We start from the raw sequence: 19,646 nt of genomic DNA on the forward strand, positions 1-19,646 counted from the left end.
CACACACACAGAAATGTATCATTTACATAACTATTCAGACCCTTTACTCAGTACTTTGTTGAAGCACTTTTGCAGCGATTACAGCCTTGAGTCTTCTTGGATATGACGCTACAAGATTGGCACACCTGTATTTGGAGAGTTTCTCCCATTCTTCTCTACAGATCCTCTCAAGCTCTTTCAGGTTGGATGGGGAGCGTCGCTGCACAGCTTTTTTCAGGGCTCTCCAGAGACGTTCGATCAGGTTCAAGTCCGAACTCTGGTTGTGCCCCTCAAGGACATTCAGAGACTTGTCCCGAAGCCACTCCTGCGTTGTCTTGGCTGTGTGCTTAGGGTCGTTGTCCTGTTGGAAGGTGAGCCTTCGTCCCAGTCTGAGCACAAGGATCTCTCTTGCTCCGTTCATCTTTCCCTCGATCCTGACTAGTCTCTCAGTCCCTGCCGCTGAAAAACATCCCCACAGCATGGTGCTGCCACCACGCTTCACCGTAGGGATGGTGCCAGGTTTCCTCCAGATGTGACGCTTGGCATTCAGGCCAAAGAGTTCAATCTTGTTTTCATCAGACCAGAGAATCTTGTTTCTCATGGTCAGAATCCTTTAGGTGCCTTTTGGCAAACTCCAAGTGGGAAGTCGTGCCTTTTACTGAGGAGTGGCTTCCGTCTGGCCACTCTACCATAAAGGCCTGATTGGTGGAATGCTGCAGAGATGGTTGTCCTTCTCCCAGCTCCACAGAGGAACTCTCGAACTCGGTCAGAGTGACCATCGGGTTCTTGGTCACCTCACTGACCAAGGCCTTTCTCCCCCGATTGCTCAGTTTGGCCAGGCGGCCAGCTCTAGGAAGAGTCTTGGTGGTTTCGAACTTCTTCCATTTAAGAATGATGGAGGCCACTGTGTTCTTGGAGACCTTCAATGCTGCAGACATTTTTGGTACCCTTCCGCAGATCTGTGCCTCGACACAATTCTGTCTCAGATCTCTACGGACAATTCCTTCGACCTCATGGCTTGGTACTCTGACATGCACTGTCAACTGTGAAACCTGACAGACCGGTGTGTACCTTTCCAAATCATGTCCAATCAATTGAATTTGCCACAGGTGGACTCCAATCAAGTTGTAGAAACATCTCAAGTATGATCAATGGAAACAGGATGCACCTGAGCTCAATTTCGAGTCTGATAGCAAAGGGTCTGAATACTTCTGTAAATAAGGTATTTCTGTTTTTATTTGTAATTAATGTGCACCTGTTTTCACTTAGTCATTATGGGGTATTGTGTGCAGATTGTTGAGGATTGTTGAAAAAATAAATCAATTTTAGAATAAGGCTGTAACGTAACAATGTGGAAAAAGTTAAGGGGTCTGAATACTTTCCGAAGGCACTGTATTATTACAGTTGTTTACTATTATCATTGTGGAGACGTTGTTTGCAGATGTCACAACCTATGCCACACTTGTGAGGAAAAAGTTTTGGTTCATTCCATTCACTAGTTTTGTCAATTTATTCATCGTCTTTTGTTTGAAACGCTCCTGTCAAAGTTGAGTAAGGACGCGCACCTGATTACGGATAGAAGTAGGCCTCCAGGCTACCTGGCCTGCGGGCAAATGTAGGCATATAAATGTGTCTGTTTGGGGATGTCTAATTTAGTATTTCATATTGTCTTAACTCACAATTAAGTAAACAAATATCTGGCTCCCTCGAGTCATTTGTCTTAATTATTTAATCAGACAAGTTCATTACGTATAGTTGATTTTATTAAAATGTAGGGTGTGTTTGGGGGCAGAGCTCTCAAAAATGTGTGTAGAATAATACCCAAATATGCAAAGGAGGATATTGCATATTTCTACCTTTGTGTACCTATTTAGGATAAATCTCCATGAAGAGAATGACATTCATATCCATAATTATGTATTTCTGTGTAGTACAGATCAGGGACCCATGATGAAATTCCGTTACCGGGTGCAAATCCACTTCACTTACTGTAGTTCAATAACCAAAAGAGATGTTTAAGTCAGTGTCATGTCATAGCTGACACCCCATGCTTTCTGCAGACAAAGTTCAATCTTAATTTGGAGCAGATATTTGAGATTTTGGAAAACGTGGACACAAACTGAAGGAGATTATACCAAAATTCTGTTACCAAACTTGTCATTTGCACAGTTCTTCCAGTAAATGTGTTTTTGTAAAATGTTAAGTGTATTGTTAAAAGTAGTCCTTGTGCATAGAGTTGTATGGTTTGTAAAATCAATTGTTTTTGTTTGGCATACATTTTAAGTAAAAAAATCTGAGTCTCAGCACAATTCCGTTATCGTGGAATTGCCATGCAGTCAAAAACGTGATTTGTCCTGTGTTTTATGTATACACTACATGACACAAAGTATGTGGACATCTGCTCGTTGAACATCTCATTCCAAAATCATGGGCATTAATATGGAGTTGATCCCCCCCCCTTTGCTGCTTTAACAGCCTCCACCCTTCTGGGAAGGCTTTCCACTAGATGTTGGAACATTGCTGCAGGGACTTGCTTCCATTCAGCCACAAGCATTAGTGAGATCGGGCACTGATGTTGGGCAATTAGGCCTGGCTCGCTGTAGGTATTCCAATTAATCCAAAAGGTTAAGGTCCGGGCTCATGGGGTTGAGGTCAGTAAAATTCTTCCACACCGATCTTGACAAACCATTTCTGTATGGGGGAGGGGGGGGGGGCATTGTCATGCTGAAACCTTCCCCAAACTGTTGCCACAAAGTTGGAAGCACAGATTCATCTAGAATGTAATTGTATGTTGTAGCGTTAAGTTTTCCCTTCACTGGAATTAAGGGGCCTAGCCCGAACCATGAAAAACAGTCCTAGACCATTATTCCTCCCCAGACCATTATTCCTCCAAACTTTACAGTTGGCACTATGCATTGGGGCAGGTAGCGTTCTCCTGGCATCTGCAAAATCCAGATTAGTCCGCCAGACTGCCAGATGGTGAAGCGTATTTAATCACTCCAGGGAATTCGTTTCCACTGCTCCAGAGTCCAAATGTGGCGAGCTTTACACCACTCCAGCCGGTGCTTGGCATTGCGCATGGTGCTCTTAGGCTTGTGTGCGGCTGCCCGGCCATCGAAACCCATTTTATGATGCTCCTGAAATTGCCTCCAGATGGAGTTTGGAACTGTTTTTACGCACTTTTGCGCTTCAGCACTCAGCAGTCCCGTTCTGTGAGTTTGTGTGGCCTACCACTTTGCGGCTGAACCGTTGTTGCTCCTAGATCTTTCCACTTCACAATAACAGCACTTACAGTTGACCGGGGCAGCTATAGCAGGGCAGAAATATGACAAACTGACTTGTTGGAAAGGTGGCATCCTATGACGGTGCCACGTTGAAAGTCACTGAGAAGGCCTTTATACTGCCAATGTTTGTCTATGGAGATTGCATGGCTGTGTGCTAAATTTTATACACCTGTCGGCAACGGGTGTGGCTGAAATAGCCAAATCAACTCATTTGAAGGGGTGTCCACATACAGTGCATTTGGAAAGTATTCAGACCCCTTTACTTTTTCCACAGTTTGTTACGTTACAGCCTTATTCTAAAATTGATTAAAAAAAATTTTTTCCCTCATCAATCTACACACAATACCCTATAATGACAAAGCAAAAATAGGTTTTTAGACATTTTTGCAAATGTTTTAAAAAACATATCACATTTACATAAGTATTCAGACATTTTGCTATGAGACTCGGAATTGAGCTCCGGTGCATCCTGTTTCCATTGATCATCCTTTGTTTCTACAACTTGATTGGAGTCAACCTGTGGTAAATTAAATTGATTTGGAAAGGCACACAACTGTCTATATAAGGTCCCAAAGTTGACAGTGCATATCAGAACAAAAACCAAGCCATGAGGTCGAAGGAATTGTCCGTAGAGCTCCGAGACAGGATTGTGTTGAGGCACAGATCTGGGAAAGGGTACCAAATTTTTTTTGCAACATTGAAGGTCCCAAAGAACACAGTGGCCTCCATCATTCTTAAATGGAAGAAGTTTGGAACCACCAAGACTCTTCCTGGAGCTGGCCGCCCGGCCAAACTGAGCAATCGGGGGAAAAGGGCCTTGGTCAGGGAGGTGACCAACCCGATGGTCACTGACAGAGCTCCAGAGTTCCTCTGTGGAGATGGGAGAAACTTCCAGAAGGACAACCATCTCTGCAACACTCCACCAATCAGGCCTTTATGGGAGAGTGGCCAGACGGAAGCCGCTCCTCAGTAAAAGGCACATGACCGCCCGCTTCGAGTTTGCCAAAAGGCACATAAAGGACTCTGACCATGAGAAACAACATTCTCTGGTCTGATGAAACCAAGATTGAACTCTTTGGCCTGAATGCCAAGTGTCACGTCTGGAGGAAACGTGGCACCATCCCTACAGTGAAGCATGGTGGTGGCAGCATCATGCTGTGGGGATGTTTTTCAGCATCAGGTAGACTAGTCAGGATCGAGGGAAAGATGAATGGAGCAAAGTACCTCTCTTTCTTATTGGTCTACACTGTCCCGTGTAGCTCAGTTGGTAGAGCATGGTGCTTGCAGCACCAGTGTTGTGGGTTCGATTCCCACGGGGGACCAGTATGAAGCAAAAAAAAATGTATGCACTCACTAACTTTATTTCGCTCTGGATAAGAGCGTCTGCTAAATGACTAAAATGTAAATGTAACTAATCCCACCAAAACAGGCTGAAAATTCAGGCGGTCTTTTCAAACAGGTCTTACACTAAAAGGGCATTATCATCATTTTCACAGTATTATTCCAACCTCAGTGTGGAAATATAAATACAATGCAGGAAAAGCATGTTTTTGACTGCACTGGGCGTTTAACTAATTTACTGCCCAACAGGCTGAAATTCCAGGCGGTCTTTTCAAGTAGGAGGAGGCATACAGGAACACTAGACGACAGCCAGCCAGGAGGGTTTCCCCCAGAGTACCCAGGAAGTCACTGCCACTGGCTCCAGGATCCAAAGCTAGAGGCTGTCTAGTCTGGACTCGTATTTATCAAGCCTCTCACAGTAGGAGTGCTGATATAGGATCAGTTTTGTATTTTAGGTCATAATTAGATTATTATGGACAGGGAAGACCTGATCCTAGATCAGCACTGGACTGGGTTAGGGCTGTAGCGGTCATGACATTTTGTCAGCCGGTTATTGTCATGCAAAAGTCTGCCGGTGTCATGGTAATTTGACCGCTTATTAACATAAACACGTTTCGCGCCTCCACGCATTCAAGCTGCTGATGTGCGCCTTTGGAACATATACATAAAAAAAAAAATAGTCTTAATCAGTTTAATATACACCATCACAATAAATCCATTATTTATTTTAGTCAGGTCTAAAGAAACATGATATGAAGAAAATGTATTTCAGAAGAACATAATGAGTTGGCCTACTGTATTTTATCTGGCTAAGTGCCATGCCATAGGCTGTAGGCTTGTTCGTTTAGACAAGATATGCTTATAAGACCTGTGCCATTATTTTATATAATGATTTTATAGTAAGAAAAATATAATTTGAAATTAGCTGAATAAAATGGAAAGGATATTTTTTCCCATTCCGGACTGAGTGCGCATATGAAGTGGCTATGTTCAGCGTAAAAGTGATCATTTTGAAAAGGGTCCTATAGTCTAGATTTAGTTATTTGGCTAATTTAGTTGTGAATGATACAAACCTTAGAATGTCTTAGAAATCAAACATATATGGGCTGCATGATGCAACTACAGGCTATTGAAGATTTGAGAAAGTTGTAAAAAAAAAGCTTGCACTCTGTTCCTTGCCCTGGGCTGCACAGCTGTTCTCTCATCAAGTGATCATACACTGCTCAAAAAAATAAAGGGAACACTAAAATAACACATCCTAGATCTGAATGAATGAAATAATCTTATTAAATACTTTTTTTCTTTACATAGTTGAATATGCTGACAACAATCACACAAAAATTATCAATGGAAATCAAATTTATCAACCCATGGAGGTCTGGATTTGGAGTCACCCTCAAAATTAAAGTGGAAAACCATGCTACAGGCTGATCCAACTTTGATGTAATGTCCTTAAAACAAGTCAAAATGAGGCTCAGTAGTGTGTGTGGCCTCCACGTGCCTGTATGACCTCCCTACAACGCCTGGGCATGCTCCTGATGAGGTGGCGGATGGTGTCCTGAGGGATCTCCTCCCAGACCTGGATTAAAGCATCCGCCAACTCCTGGACAGTCTGTGGTGGATGGAGCAAGACATGATGTCCCAGATGTGCTCAATTGGATTCAGGTCTGGGGAACGGGCGGGCCAGTCCATAGCATCAATGCCTTCCTCTTGCAGGAACTGCTGACACACTCCAGCCACATCAGGTCTAGCATTGTCTTGCATTAGGAGGAACCCAGGGCCAACCGCACCAGCATATGGTCTCACAAGGGGTCTGAGGATCTCATCTCGGTACCTAATGGCAGTCAGGCTACCTCTGGCGAGCACATGGAGGGCTGTGCGGCCCCCCAAAGAAATGCCACCCCACACCATGACTGACCCACCGCCAAACCGGTCATGCTGGAGGATGTTGCAGGCAGCAGAACGTTCTCCACGGCGTCTCCAGACTCTGTCACGTCTGTCACATGTGCTCAGTGTGAACCTGCTTTCATCTGTGAAGAGCACAGGGCGCCAGTGGCGAATTTGCCAATTTTGGTGTTCTCTGGCAAATGCCAAACGTCCTGCACGGTGTTGGGCTGTAAGCACAACCCCCCACCTGTGGACGTCGGGCCCTCATACCACCCTCATGGAGTCTGTTTCTGACCGTTTGAGCAGACACATGCACATTTGTGGCCTGCTGGAGGTCATTTTGCAGGGCTCTGGCAGTGCTCCTCCTGCTCCTCCTTGCACAAAGGCGGAGGTAGCGGTCCTGCTGCTGGGTTGTTGCCCTCCTACGGCCTCCTCCACGTCTCCTGATGTACTGGCCTGTCTCCTGGTAGCGCCTCCATGCTCTGGACATTACGCTGACAGACACAGCAAACCTTCTTGCCACAGCTCGCATTGATGTGCCATCCTGGATGAGCTGCACTACCTGAGCCACTTGTGTGGGTTGTAGACTCCGTCTCATGCTACCACTAGAGTGAAAGCACCGCCAGCATTCAAAAGTGACCAAAACATCAGCCAGGAAGCATAGGAACTGAGAAGTGGTCTGTGGTCACCACCTGCAAAACCAGTCCTTTATTGGGGGTGTCTTGCTAATTGCCTATAATTTCCACCTGTTGTCTATTCCATTTGCACAACAGCATGTGAAATGTATTGTCAATCAGTGTTGCTTCCTAAGTGGACAGTTTGATTTCACAGAAGTGTGATTGACTTGGAGTTACATTGTTGTTTAAGTGTTCCCTTTATTTTTTTGAGCGGTGTATTTTCACCCATCAGACTATTGTCAATTTAATCTTGTCTTTACTAATGGGCAAATGGGCAGGAACAGGGGCAGGGGACGAAATAAGTCCCTATGCACTTGAATAGCACCTTCCCTCTGGTCAGTTTTTCAATGATGCTGGGTAGGCTACTTCGGTTTTAAAGCTGAGCAGCTGAGAAATATAAGAACACTTATTTCACTCCCTGCATCAACCACTGTTTGAGGAGCATACTCTCGCTGCGTGACAGGTGATATTCTGCCCAAACTCTGTATGCCATGGGCTCTCCAACCATGTTCATGCAGCTACCAGGTGCTTAATTTGGGAAACCAAGTGAAATTGGTTCGGGAACATCGATAGTAACATGTTTTCGCAACAAAACATATTTCATTAAACTGTTGACAGCCCCTCTGCGCGCTCGACAAAGCAATAAAGGAGAGAGGGAGGAGTAGATGGACATGCATGGTGGTGAGATTCTCTAATTATGAAAATATACAAAAATCAAATAGAAATTCACTATAATTGTAGGCTAACTTAAAGCCGCCCTGCACAATCAATAAACCAACAGCAATGCCTAGGGCTACACATTCTCTCCCAGACATTTTGGAGCGTAGCATAAGGTAACCAGTCCATCCAGTATGCATAATAATACAGTCCACACTCAAAGGCAATTACTCTAATTTGTTTAATTTTGGAAGATAGGCTAGACCAATTATGTACCAAAGACTTCTTAAATCAGTTTTGTTTTATGTTTTTCTGCCATGCTTAATATGCTGTAGACTATGTATTGTATAACAGCACAATCATATTTTAATTCAGGGTATGTGTGTGCATAAGCTTGAATATATCATCACCTTAGAAAGCGCTTTCTGTTGTGTTAGGCTTTGAAACAACATCCAAAACGACCATGTTTTACTCAGTTTCAACCTGCTGTTAAACTTCTTTCTTCAAATTGATCATCACAGTGAGGTGATCACACAGTGAATACTGTTTTGATAAGTGTTTGATGTTATTATTAGATTGCGTTAGCATTGATGTCAGAGTGCTTAGAGGGACAGGAGAGCCCTGAGTACAAGGCCATTAGGACCTGATGGTTGTTAGCAAGTTGGGTACTACAAACACATGTCCAGAGTGCATAAGAGGAGATTACCGTGACTCAACGGTCATGTGGAATTTTACTGCGGTCATGACTGCCAGTTTGGTGGTAATACAGTCACTGCAACAGCCCAAGTCTGGGAACCCCAATAACACTTCTCTCCTGGAGCCTCTCTGTTATGGTATAAGCAACAGCAGACCTAAACCCATTACAGCCTTTTAACAAATAGTTTTTGGATTAGGTGGTGAAGTTTAACTTGACCTACATGTCATGGGTGATTGCTGAGTAATGTCAGCGGCAGGGAGCAGTGTAATCATCAAAAGCCTAGTGTAGGATTGCCTACTTGCTGAAACCGCAATAGCCAGGCCCTATTTGTAGGCTAAAAGAGCAGAGAAAACCCATCTAGCTGATGTATCTAGGCTGTCAGTTCTCCTCTCCCGTGCTGGATAGGCGTGGGATTTTATACCCTATGTGTTGACATGCGGATGGGTATAATCTATTTAGCTAATGATGTGTTGCTATTTTAATCTGTTTGATGGAACGAAAAGCTGATAGACTCATGTCTTATTCTGCTGATGCATTACTGGACACAAATGACAGGCTAGAGATCTACAGATAGGCTTAACACTCAGAGCGCCGGAATTCCATAACTACTAGAATGGCCATGACGGTCATTTTGACCGTTGATATTTCTATTGTATAAAAGTTCAATAATAAATTGCTAAATGAATGCATTTATGTTAAAATAAGTCATAAGAAACCTCAGGTCAACAGATGCAAATGTATTGCAACTGTTGCCTTACAGTCAGAATATGTATTTATTGATCCAGAAGTGCATAGACTGTAAATACTAAAATAAGATTATAAGACTGTAAGACAACAGTTGCCTGCCCAGCTGGCCCCTCCAAACCACACCTAAACTATATTAAAACTAATTTCACACAATAATAATAATAATAATAATAATAATAATAATTTTAAAAAAAAGATGTGGCCTAAAGATGAGATTAAATTGACAATAGTCTGATGGGTGACCAATATTGTCAAATAGAGAATGAAAAGCCTGAAGACCTGTGCAGCGTACATTGACAAAGAAGCAAGAAGCTTACCAAATAGCACTTCTTCCATATCATGCTACAGAGGTCCATGCAGGCCAGACGTTTTGATTTGCTATACACCAACAGAAAGAGCAGATTCCAAGGTTTCTAATGAACTTATTTTCTGCCTAATAACTGTACAACCTACGCGGATGATCTCTGTTTCAAAATATGACTTTTTCCTAGAATAACCATGGCTCCATGCATTCCTCACGTGAGTACGTTTACTGGTGACAATCCACAATAGCCATTTGGATATTCCATTATATTCTTACTGTAAAATACACTGATTGTTCCAAACATGTCCTGCTCTTTCCATGACATAGACTGACCATGTGAATCCAGGTGACAGCTATGATCCCTTATTGATGTCACTTGTTAAATCCGCTTCAATCAGTGTAGGTGAATGGGAGGAGACAGGTTAAAGAATGTTAAGCCTTGAGACAATTGAGACATGTATTGTGTATATGTGCCATTCAGAGGGTGAAAGGGAAAGACAAAAAATTTAAGTACTTTTGAACGGGTATGCTAGTAGGTGCCAGACACACCGGTTTGAGTGTGTATCAAGAATGGTTCACCCTTGACTGTGTCCATAAAATGTATGTAGTATGTATAAGCTGGAAGTAGAGGCCTAAGCGTTGTTGTTCACTAGTTTACTCCAATTAGGGGAGGGGTGGTGGGGTTGGAAAGTAATAAAGGGAAATATATATTTTTTAAAGTGTGTGTGTGTGTGTATACACAAACGTTTGGGGTCAAATTTCCTTGTTTTTGAAAGAAAAGCAAAAAAAATTGTCCATTAAAATCAAATCAAATTGATCAGAAATACAGTGTGGACATTGTTAATGTTGTAAATGCCGATTGTAGCTGGAAACGGCAGATTTTTAATGGAATACATAGGCGTACAGAGGCCCATTTATCAGCAACCATCAGTCCTGTGTTCCAATGGCACGTTGTGTTTGCTAATCCAAGTTTATCATTTTAAAAGGCTAATTGATCATTAGAAAACCCTTTTGCAATTATGTTAGCACAGCTGAAAACTGTTGTGCTGATTAAAGAAGCAATAAAACTGGCCTTCTTGAGACTAGTTGAGTATCTGGAGCATCAGCAATTGTGGGTTCGATTACAGGCTCAAAATGGCCAGAAACAAATAACTTTCTTCTGAAACTCGTCAGTCTATTCTTGTTCTGAGAAATGAAGGCTATTCCATGCGAGAAATAACATAAAGGCCTGATTGGTGGAGTGCTGCAGAGATGGTTGTCCTTCTGGAAGGTACTGCCATCTCCACAGAGGAAATCTGGAGCTCTGTCAGAGTGACCATCGTGTTCTTGGTCACCTCCCTGACCAAGGCCCTTCTCCCCCGATTGCTCAGTTTGGCCGGGCGGCCAGCTCTAGGAAGTGTCTTGGTGCTTCCAAACTTCTTCCATTTAAGTATGATGGAGGCCACCGTGTTCTTGGGGACCTTCAGTGCTGCAGACATTTTTTGGTACTCTTCACCAGATCTGTGCCTCGACACAATCCTGTCTCGGAGTTCTACGGACAATTCCTTTGACCTCATGGCTTGGTTTTTGCTCTGATATGCACTGTCAACTGTGTGACCTTAGGCACAGACCTGTCTATATTTCTAAATCATGCCCAATCAACTGAATTTACCACAGGTGGACTCCAATCAAGTTGTAGAAACATCTCAAGGATGATCAATGGAAACAGGATGCACCTGAGCTCAATTTCATAGCAACGGGTCTGAATAATTATGTAAATAAGATATTTATGTTTTTTATTTGTGATAAATTAGCAAAAATGTCAAACCTGTTTTCGCTTTGTCATTATAGGGCATTGTGTTTAGATTGAGGATTTGTATTAATTTAATCAATTTTAGAATAAGGTTGTAACGTAACAATGTGGAAAAAAAAGGAAGGGGTCTGAATACTTTCCGAATGCACTGAATAACCAGTATTAGGAAGGCATGTTATTTTTTAAAATCGTTTTCCCCGGTCTGCTCCTCTCCTTCTCTGATAGTTAAATGTGCCATGCCCAGTGTTGATAATCTGATAATTGTCTCAACTACACCAAAACTAATTTCACACATGTGACAACAGATTAAATAAATGAAGTATAGTATGATGGGGGAGAATGGGTGAGTGGAAGCGAACGATGCATAATTATGTAATTACCAATTGTGAATGAATAACAGGGCAGGCCATTCTATTGTATTAATCTATTCTAATTAGAATCTTAAAACGATGTACCCTATATCAGTCCACCAAATCCAAGCAGTCTTATTTTTCTACTTTAGGCCTACTTGGAGTAGGCTACACAGTGAGAGCATGCGGAATTTACAAGAACGTGACGAATGGATGCACATGCTGCGTTAGCTGGAGGGGAAGAAATGGATCATGACATCTCTGATTATTGTTCTGATTAATGCTGAACGGCTTTCCAAATCGGGCAGCAGTTGTGCGAGTGTTGGATAATGTTTCAGATCAGATGGCACAGCTGTATTAGGTGAAAGGAGGAACTCACCGTTGGCCTGTTGATATGCTCTACAACATGCTTGACTTAGCTGCTATCAATGCACATTTGTTGTTCAAGCAGTGCATGAACATCCCATGAGCAGGATAGACTTCATCATGAGTCTGGCACACAGGCTATGTGAGAGACATATGAGGGCCAAGGCAGCAGCAAAGATTACACGCGAGCCAAATTGTGCACAGCTCCCGGGGAGGAGAAACTGCAAGGTGAGCAGATGCATTCGGAACAGAACCCACGACAGCTGCAAGCGACTTGTTTGTGGAAAGTGCTGCAATCAAGTGAATGTGCCAAAGATTTGTGGTGACTGTTAGGACAAGGGATAACAGCTAAATGAGATTCAACTGTTGCATGAAGACTCACTCCATACTGTAAGCACGAGCGAGGCCACAAATAATGTGTCCAATAAGTGACAATAATATACTATTTTTGACTGCTGTCATATCAACACTTACGGTTGAAGTCAGAAGTTTACATACGCTTAGGTTGGAGTCATTAAAACTCGTTTTTCAACCACTCCACAAACGTCTTGTTAACAAACTATAGTTTTGGCAAGTCTGTTAGGACATCTACTTTGTACATGACACAAGTAATTTTTCAAACAATTGTTTACAGACAGTAAACTTATAATTCACTGTATCACAATTCCAGTTTACATACACTAAGTTGACTGTGCCTTTAAACAGCTTGGGAAATTCCCGAAAATTATATAATGGCTTTAGAAACTTCTGATAGGCTAATTGACATCATTTGAGTCAATTGGAGGTGTACCTGTGGATGTATTTCAAGGCCTACCTTCAAACTCAGTGCCTCTTTGCTTGACATCATGGGAAAATCAAAAGAAATCAGCCAGCAATTTCCAAACGCCTGAAGGTACCACGTTCATCTGTACAAACAATAGTCACAAGTATAAACACCATGGGACCACGCAGCCGTCATACAACTCAGGAAGGAGACGCGTTCTGTCTCCTAGAGATGCACGTACTTTGGTGCGAAAAGTGCAAATCAATCCCAGAACAACAGCAATGGACCTTGTGAAGATGCTGGAGGAAACAGGTACAAAAGTATCTATATCCACAGTAAAACGAGTCCTATATCGACATAACCTGAAAGGCCGCGCAGCAAGGAAGAAGCCACTGCTCCAAAACCGCCATAAAAAAGCCAGACTACGGTTTTCAACTGCACATGGGGACAAAGATCATACTTTTTTTAGAATTATCCACTGGTCTGATGAAACAAAAATAGAACTGTTTGGCCGTAATGACCATCGTTATGTTTGGAGGAAAAAGGGGTAGCTTGCAAGCCGAAGAAGACTATCTCAACCGTGAAGCACAGGGGTGGCAGCATCATGCTGTGGGGGTGCTTTGCTGCAGGAGGGACTGGTGCACTTCACAAAATAGATGGCATCATGAGGAAGGAAAATTATGTGGATATATTGAAGCAACATCTCAAGACATCAGTCAGGAAGTTAAAGCTTGGTCACAAATTGGTCTTCCAAATGGACAATGACCCCAAGCATACTTCCAAAGTTGTGGCAAAATGGCTTAAGGACAACAAAGTCAAGGTATTGGAGTGGCCATCACAAAGCCATGACCTCAATCCTTTAGAACATTTGTGGGCAGAACTGAAAAGCGTGTGCGAGCAAGGAGGCCTACAAACCTGACTCGGTTACACCAGCTCTGTCAGGAGGAATGGGCCAAAATTCACTCAACTTATTGTGGGAAGCTTGTGGAAGGCTACCCAAAACGTTTGACCCAAGTTAAACAATTTAAAGGCAATGCTACCAAATACAAATTGAGTGTATGTAAACTTCTGACCCACTGGGTATGTGATGAAATAAATAAAATATGAAATAAGTCATTTTCTCTACTATTATTCTGACATTTCACATTCTTAAAATAAACTAACTGACCTAAGACGGAATTTTTACAAGGATTAAATAATAATAATGTCAGGAATTGTGAAACTGAGTTTAAATGTGTTTGGCTAAAGTGTATGTAAACTTCTGACTTCAACTGTATATTCATTATAAAGCCATTATTGCTTTTGTGCTGATTTTCAGTATTCACAAGGACACTGTTTAGGCTAGTGATATTTTCTTCATGTCTTGCGGTTTGGGTATTTTTATTTTTTTTATTTTGTCTTTAAGGATAAGCTTTTACTATGTTTTAATGAACATGCTTCTTGTTTTATAGTTGTAGCAAAGGCACTCCACAAATTAAATTGATTTTACACCTGAAATTCTGTGTTTTTAGTTTTTACATACAGTACCAGTCAAAAGATTGGACACACCTACTCTTTCAAGGGTTTTTCTTAATTTTTTACTATTTTCTACATTGTAGAATAATAGTGAAGACATCGAAACTATGAAATAACACATGGAATCATGTAGTAACCTAAAAACTGTTAAACAAACATTTTGGAACAGTTTTGAAGGAGTTCCCACATATGCTGAGCACTTGTTGGCTGCTTTTCCTTCACTCTGCGGTCCAACCCATCCCAAACCATCTCAATTGGGTTGAGGTTGGGTGATTGTGGAGGCCAGGTCATCTGATGCAGCACTCCATCGCTCTCCTTGGTCAAATAGCCCTTACACAGCCGGGAGGTGTGTTTTGGGTCATTGTCCTTTTGAAAAACAAATGATAGTCCCACTAAGCACAAACCAGATGGGATGGCGTATCGCTTCAGAATGCTGTGGTAGCTATGCTGGTTAAGTGTGTCTTGAATTCAAAATAAATCACTGACAGTGTCACCAGCAAAGCACCCCCACACATCACACGTCCTCCGTGCTTCACGGAGAGATATTCCATTCACCTACTCTGCGTCTCACAAAGACACGGCGGTTGGAACCAAAAATCTCAAATTTGGACTCATCAGACCAAAGAACAGATTTCCACCAGTCTAATGTCCATTGCTCGTGTTTCTTGGCCCAAGCAAGTCTCTTCTTCTTATTGATGTCCTTTAGTAGTGGTTTCTTTGCAGCAATTTGACCATGAGGGCCTGATTCACACAGTCTCCTCTGAACAGTTGATGTTGAGATGTGTCTGTTACTTGAACTCTGTGAAGCATTTATTTGGGCTGCAATCTGAGGTGCAGTTAACTCTCTAATGAACTTATCCTCTGCAGCAGGTAACTCTGGGTCTTCCTTTCCTGTGGCGGTCCTCATGTGAGCCAATTTCATCATAGCGCTTGATGGTTTTTGCGACTGCACTTGAATAAACTTTCAAAGTTCTTGAAATTTTTCGTAATGACTGACCTTCATGTCTTAAAGTAATGATGGACTGTCGTTTCTCTTTGCTTATTTGAGCTGTTCTTGCCATAATATGGACTTGGTCTTTTACCAAATAGGGCTATCTTCTGTATACCACCCCTACCTTGTCACAACACAACTGATTGGCTCAAACGCATTAAGAAGGAAAGAAATTCCACAAATTAACTTTTAACAAGGCACACCTGTTAATTGAAACACATTCCAGGTGGCTACCTCATGGTGCTGGTTGAGAGAATGTCAAAAGTGTGCAAAGCTGTCATCAAGGCAAAGGGTGGCTACTTTGAAGAATCTCAAATATAAAATATATTTTGATTTAACTATTTTTTTGGTTACTACATCATTCCATATGTGTTATTTCATTGTTTTGATGTCTTCACTATTATTCTACAGTGTAGGAAATAGTCAAAATATAGAAAATCCCTGGAATGAGTAGGTGTCCAAACCTTTGACCGATAATGTACAGCCTGCTGTAACAAACTCATGAAAATTGTATAATGTTCTTTCAAATATTTAAATGTTGTATTCTAATATTGCCTAACACCTTCATAAACACAACCAAATGACATTGGCATGAAGGGGGGTCCAATAAGGCCAGGCTTTTCTAGTTAATTGGATTTATAATAGTGGTGGCCATTGGTACTCCTCGAGGCCTGGCTATGCTGCTGTTAAATATGCATAAGATCAATGGCGCTTTGAGGATGAAATGCTTTTAAAGTTTTAGTCTTTTTTGATATTTTTCTGAAAGTACTGTTAGAGTGTAAAATTCACATTTAGGAAATGTCCGGGACAAGTGGGTTCAAAGTTTTTATTGAAACATAGTAATTGAAATTATAAAATTGAAAATGGTCAGATTTACCTTCTTGGCAGTTCTAGTGTTAAGTGCATTGGTGACTGAAATATTCCAAATTATGTGTCCACCAACATCCTAATAAAAATCCGAAATTGAGAGGGTTCTCATTACATTGTAATATCAGAGCTCTATTGCAGGATAGGCTCTATATTACAGGATTAGAGAATGTGCTCTACATAATGATGTATTCATCTTTTGTGGCGACTTATGCTAGAACTGCAGTAATGCAATATAAAAACGTATTTCAAATAACTATATGGGTTTCTTTATTTAGAAACACATATTCAACAATGGTGTACATAAACACAGGTTTTCTGCTGTAGTCAAGTGCCTTTCCTAACCCTTGTGTACATACACTGCACCATGTGATGACTGAACACATTGATGCAACCATAACAGCAACATGTACACTAGATTTTCAGCAGGTAATCACATTTGTTTAGGCAATTTTATTTAGTGAAACGTTTTGGCAATTATGCTCTGAAATATATACTAGAGCAGTCTTTCCACCGTCTGGTTGCCTGGTGGGTTTCTCGGTGGTAGGGAAACATTTCATGCTCGGCGGCTTCGGCTCCTCCTTTAGCCATGGCAACGGTATACCTCACTAAGTTGGTGAAGACCAATCCTTGCCTGGCTAAGGCGAAGTCGGGCATGGCTGCAAGTTATCCCCAGCCTGTTCAAATTTATTATTTTCTGTCAAACACAGGGTGTTGTGTCCTGTTTTAAATTAGTGGTCCCGGAGTAGCTTGGTGTCCGTAACAAGAAAGAAAAAGCCTAGAGACGTGGGGCATTTGGAATTGTTGGTTCTTTAGTATATAGACCTATGTTGGTTTACACATAAAAGTAGGTTTTGTTGAGTTCCATCTAATAATCAAGAAGCATCTTATTAGTTTTATGATGACATCAGTAATGTAAAGACTTTGATGTTTTATTGTTTCATATAAACTCAAATGTTCCTCTCCTCTCCCTTCACAGATCTGTGTTGTGAACCATCCCATCCTTGGCATCACTCCCCTGTTTCAAGCTACTGTGCAGAACATACGGGTTTTTCATGGATCAATATTCGCTAGTTGAAGCCATGACGGACAAGTAAGTTCTAGTTCCCATCCCTAGAAAGACTGCATTGTCTGCCTGTTTTTGCTTTCTTGCGTGAAGTAAGACGATTTCTTCATGTTAGTGTGCCTTGTTTATGGTTTCCCCGCCCGTGCAATGCTGTACAAGAGGCAGAAAGAGAACAAAGAGAGTGGGGTGGTATAAGTTTAGTGCTAGAACAGCTGGGGTGGAAGTACGGAGGAAATTAGTTGTCAACCGATTTGGTTTTCATGCTGCAAAAAAATACATTTACTCAAATTGAAAACCAATCAGGTGACTTTTGTTTTCCATAGCGTACCTCCACCCTGTGTGATATATAATAATATGCCATTTAGCAGACGCTTTTATCCAAAGCGACTTAGTCATGTGTGCATACATTTTTACGTATGGGTGGTCCCGGGGATCGAACCCACTACCCTGGCGTTACAAGCGCCATGCTCTACCAATTGAGCTACAGAGGACCACCTAGCACTAACCCAGCCTGGTATAAATGCCCTTTCTTTTCTCCCAGAAGACGTATGCGATTTGCATGGGCCCTCATTTGCATCCTCATTTGCTCTGGTATGTTTACTATTGCTGCTGGCTCACCTTTTGTTTTCCAGGCGAGAACCATTCAGTTGGAAGGATTTGAACACATGCCACCAGCGCGCTCTCTCAATTCAAAGGGGCTTTATTGGCATGGGAAACATACGTTAACATTGTTTATGTCACTTGCTTTGGCAATCACAAATGAATAGTTAACAAACACACAAACGTTTCAAAAGAGAAAGAGGTTTGAAATGTTTCATTACTAAAGGGAAACTTCACTGCTACTATTTGGGGTGTTTTTCCAGTCTCCCTACATAATGAGTGATGAGAGGTGCTTTTCACTACGGGGGCGGTACTAGTTTCTACAGGTTCACGGGAACCCTGAACTTTCTATCCGAAATTGCTAAATAATTACAATGTCTGCTTCTGATGATTCCTCTTTCCAAGAAGAACTGGACCACAAACATTTTTGGGATGTTCTTTTACATAAGGACAAACAGTCCTATTCATTTGAGCCGGAACACACTGAATAGGATTTGAGACGGTGAGAACAATAATTGTGAGACCAGCAAGCGACGATGGGGACCCATGGTCAGACTCTGACTGGTGGTGCCTACGCTGGTGCTGTCCAGCCATGCCGACAGAAGAGGAATGTCTGTGCTGCAACGAATTCGATCGCGTACATTTCTTACTGGAGAGGGTCACTGCAGACCCCATGGATCATGTGTGTGACACACCATTGAAGTTTCAACGCACATATAGATAGAGGGGTGCTTGAAATGTTCTTCAGAACCTCCAAGATCAACTGGTGGCGGCAGGCTACACCAGCTGGACCAGGAGAGCAAATGACAAACGAGTAAGTTGTTTTGCTGTCAGTAGCTAGCTAGCAATATAAGCCCTCTTTTTACACGAGGCAGTGTTCAGTACAGTATAATTTAATGATCGATTCGGCCATAACGGGGCTTGCTAGTACCACTACAAGCCAAGCAAGCCAAGTTGAGCTACACTACGTGACCAAAAGTATGTGGACACCTGCGCATCGAACATCTCATTCCAAAATCATGGGCATTAATATGGAGTTGGTCCCCCCATTGCTGCTATAAAAGCCTCCACTCTTCTGGGAAGGCTTTTCGCTTGATGTTGGAACAATGCTGCTGGGACTTGCATCCATTCAGCCACGAGCATTAGTGAGGTCAGGCACTGATGTTGGGCGATTAGGCCTGGCTCGTAGTCGGTGTTCCAATTAATTCCAAAGGTGTTCGATGGGGTTGAGGGTCAGGGCTATGTGCAGGCCAGTCAAATTCTTCCACACCGATCTCGACAAACCATTTCTCTATGGACCTCTCTTTGTGCACGGGGGCGTTGTCATGCTGAAACAGGAAAGGGCCTTCCCCAAACTGTTGCCACAAAGTTGGAAGCACAGAATCGTCTAGAATGTCATTGTTTGCTGTAGCGTTAAGATTTCCCTTCACTGGAACTAAGGGGCCTAGCCCGAACCATGAAAAACAGTCCCAGACCATTATTCCTCTTCCACCAAACTTTACAGTTGGCACTATACATTCGGGCAGGTAGCGTTCTCTGGCATCCACCAAACCCAGATTCGTCCACTGGACTGCTAAATGGTGAAGTGTGATTAATCACTCCAGAGAACTCGTTTCCACTGCTCCAGAGTCCAATGGCGGCGAGCTTTACACCACTCCAGCCGACGCTTGGCATTGCGCATGGGGATCTTAGGCTTTTGTGTGGCTGCTTGGCCATGGAAACCCATTTCCCGAAGAACAGTTCTTGTGCTGACGCAGTTTGGA

General features: G+C 42.3%; 1 protein-coding gene across 2 annotated transcripts in view; it reads left to right on the forward strand.

Annotated features, from left to right (window-relative positions):
* LOC121582730 (semaphorin-4D) overlaps positions 1–19,646 on the forward strand; it is a 129,219-nt gene that overhangs the window by 32,076 nt on the left and 77,497 nt on the right. For both annotated transcript variants that reach the window (XM_041898790.2, XM_041898789.2), the window contains exon 2: positions 17,197–17,310. Coding sequence is in view for 1 of the 2 variants with exons in the window: in XM_041898789.2 (XP_041754723.1) it covers positions 17,273–17,310 (38 nt within the window). In the remaining variant the exon portion in view is untranslated. The remainder of the gene's footprint in view (positions 1–17,196; positions 17,311–19,646) is intronic.

The sequence above is a fragment of the Coregonus clupeaformis genome, chromosome 15, assembly GCF_020615455.1.
Source record: "Coregonus clupeaformis isolate EN_2021a chromosome 15, ASM2061545v1, whole genome shotgun sequence".
NCBI lineage: Eukaryota > Metazoa > Chordata > Actinopteri > Salmoniformes > Salmonidae > Coregonus > Coregonus clupeaformis.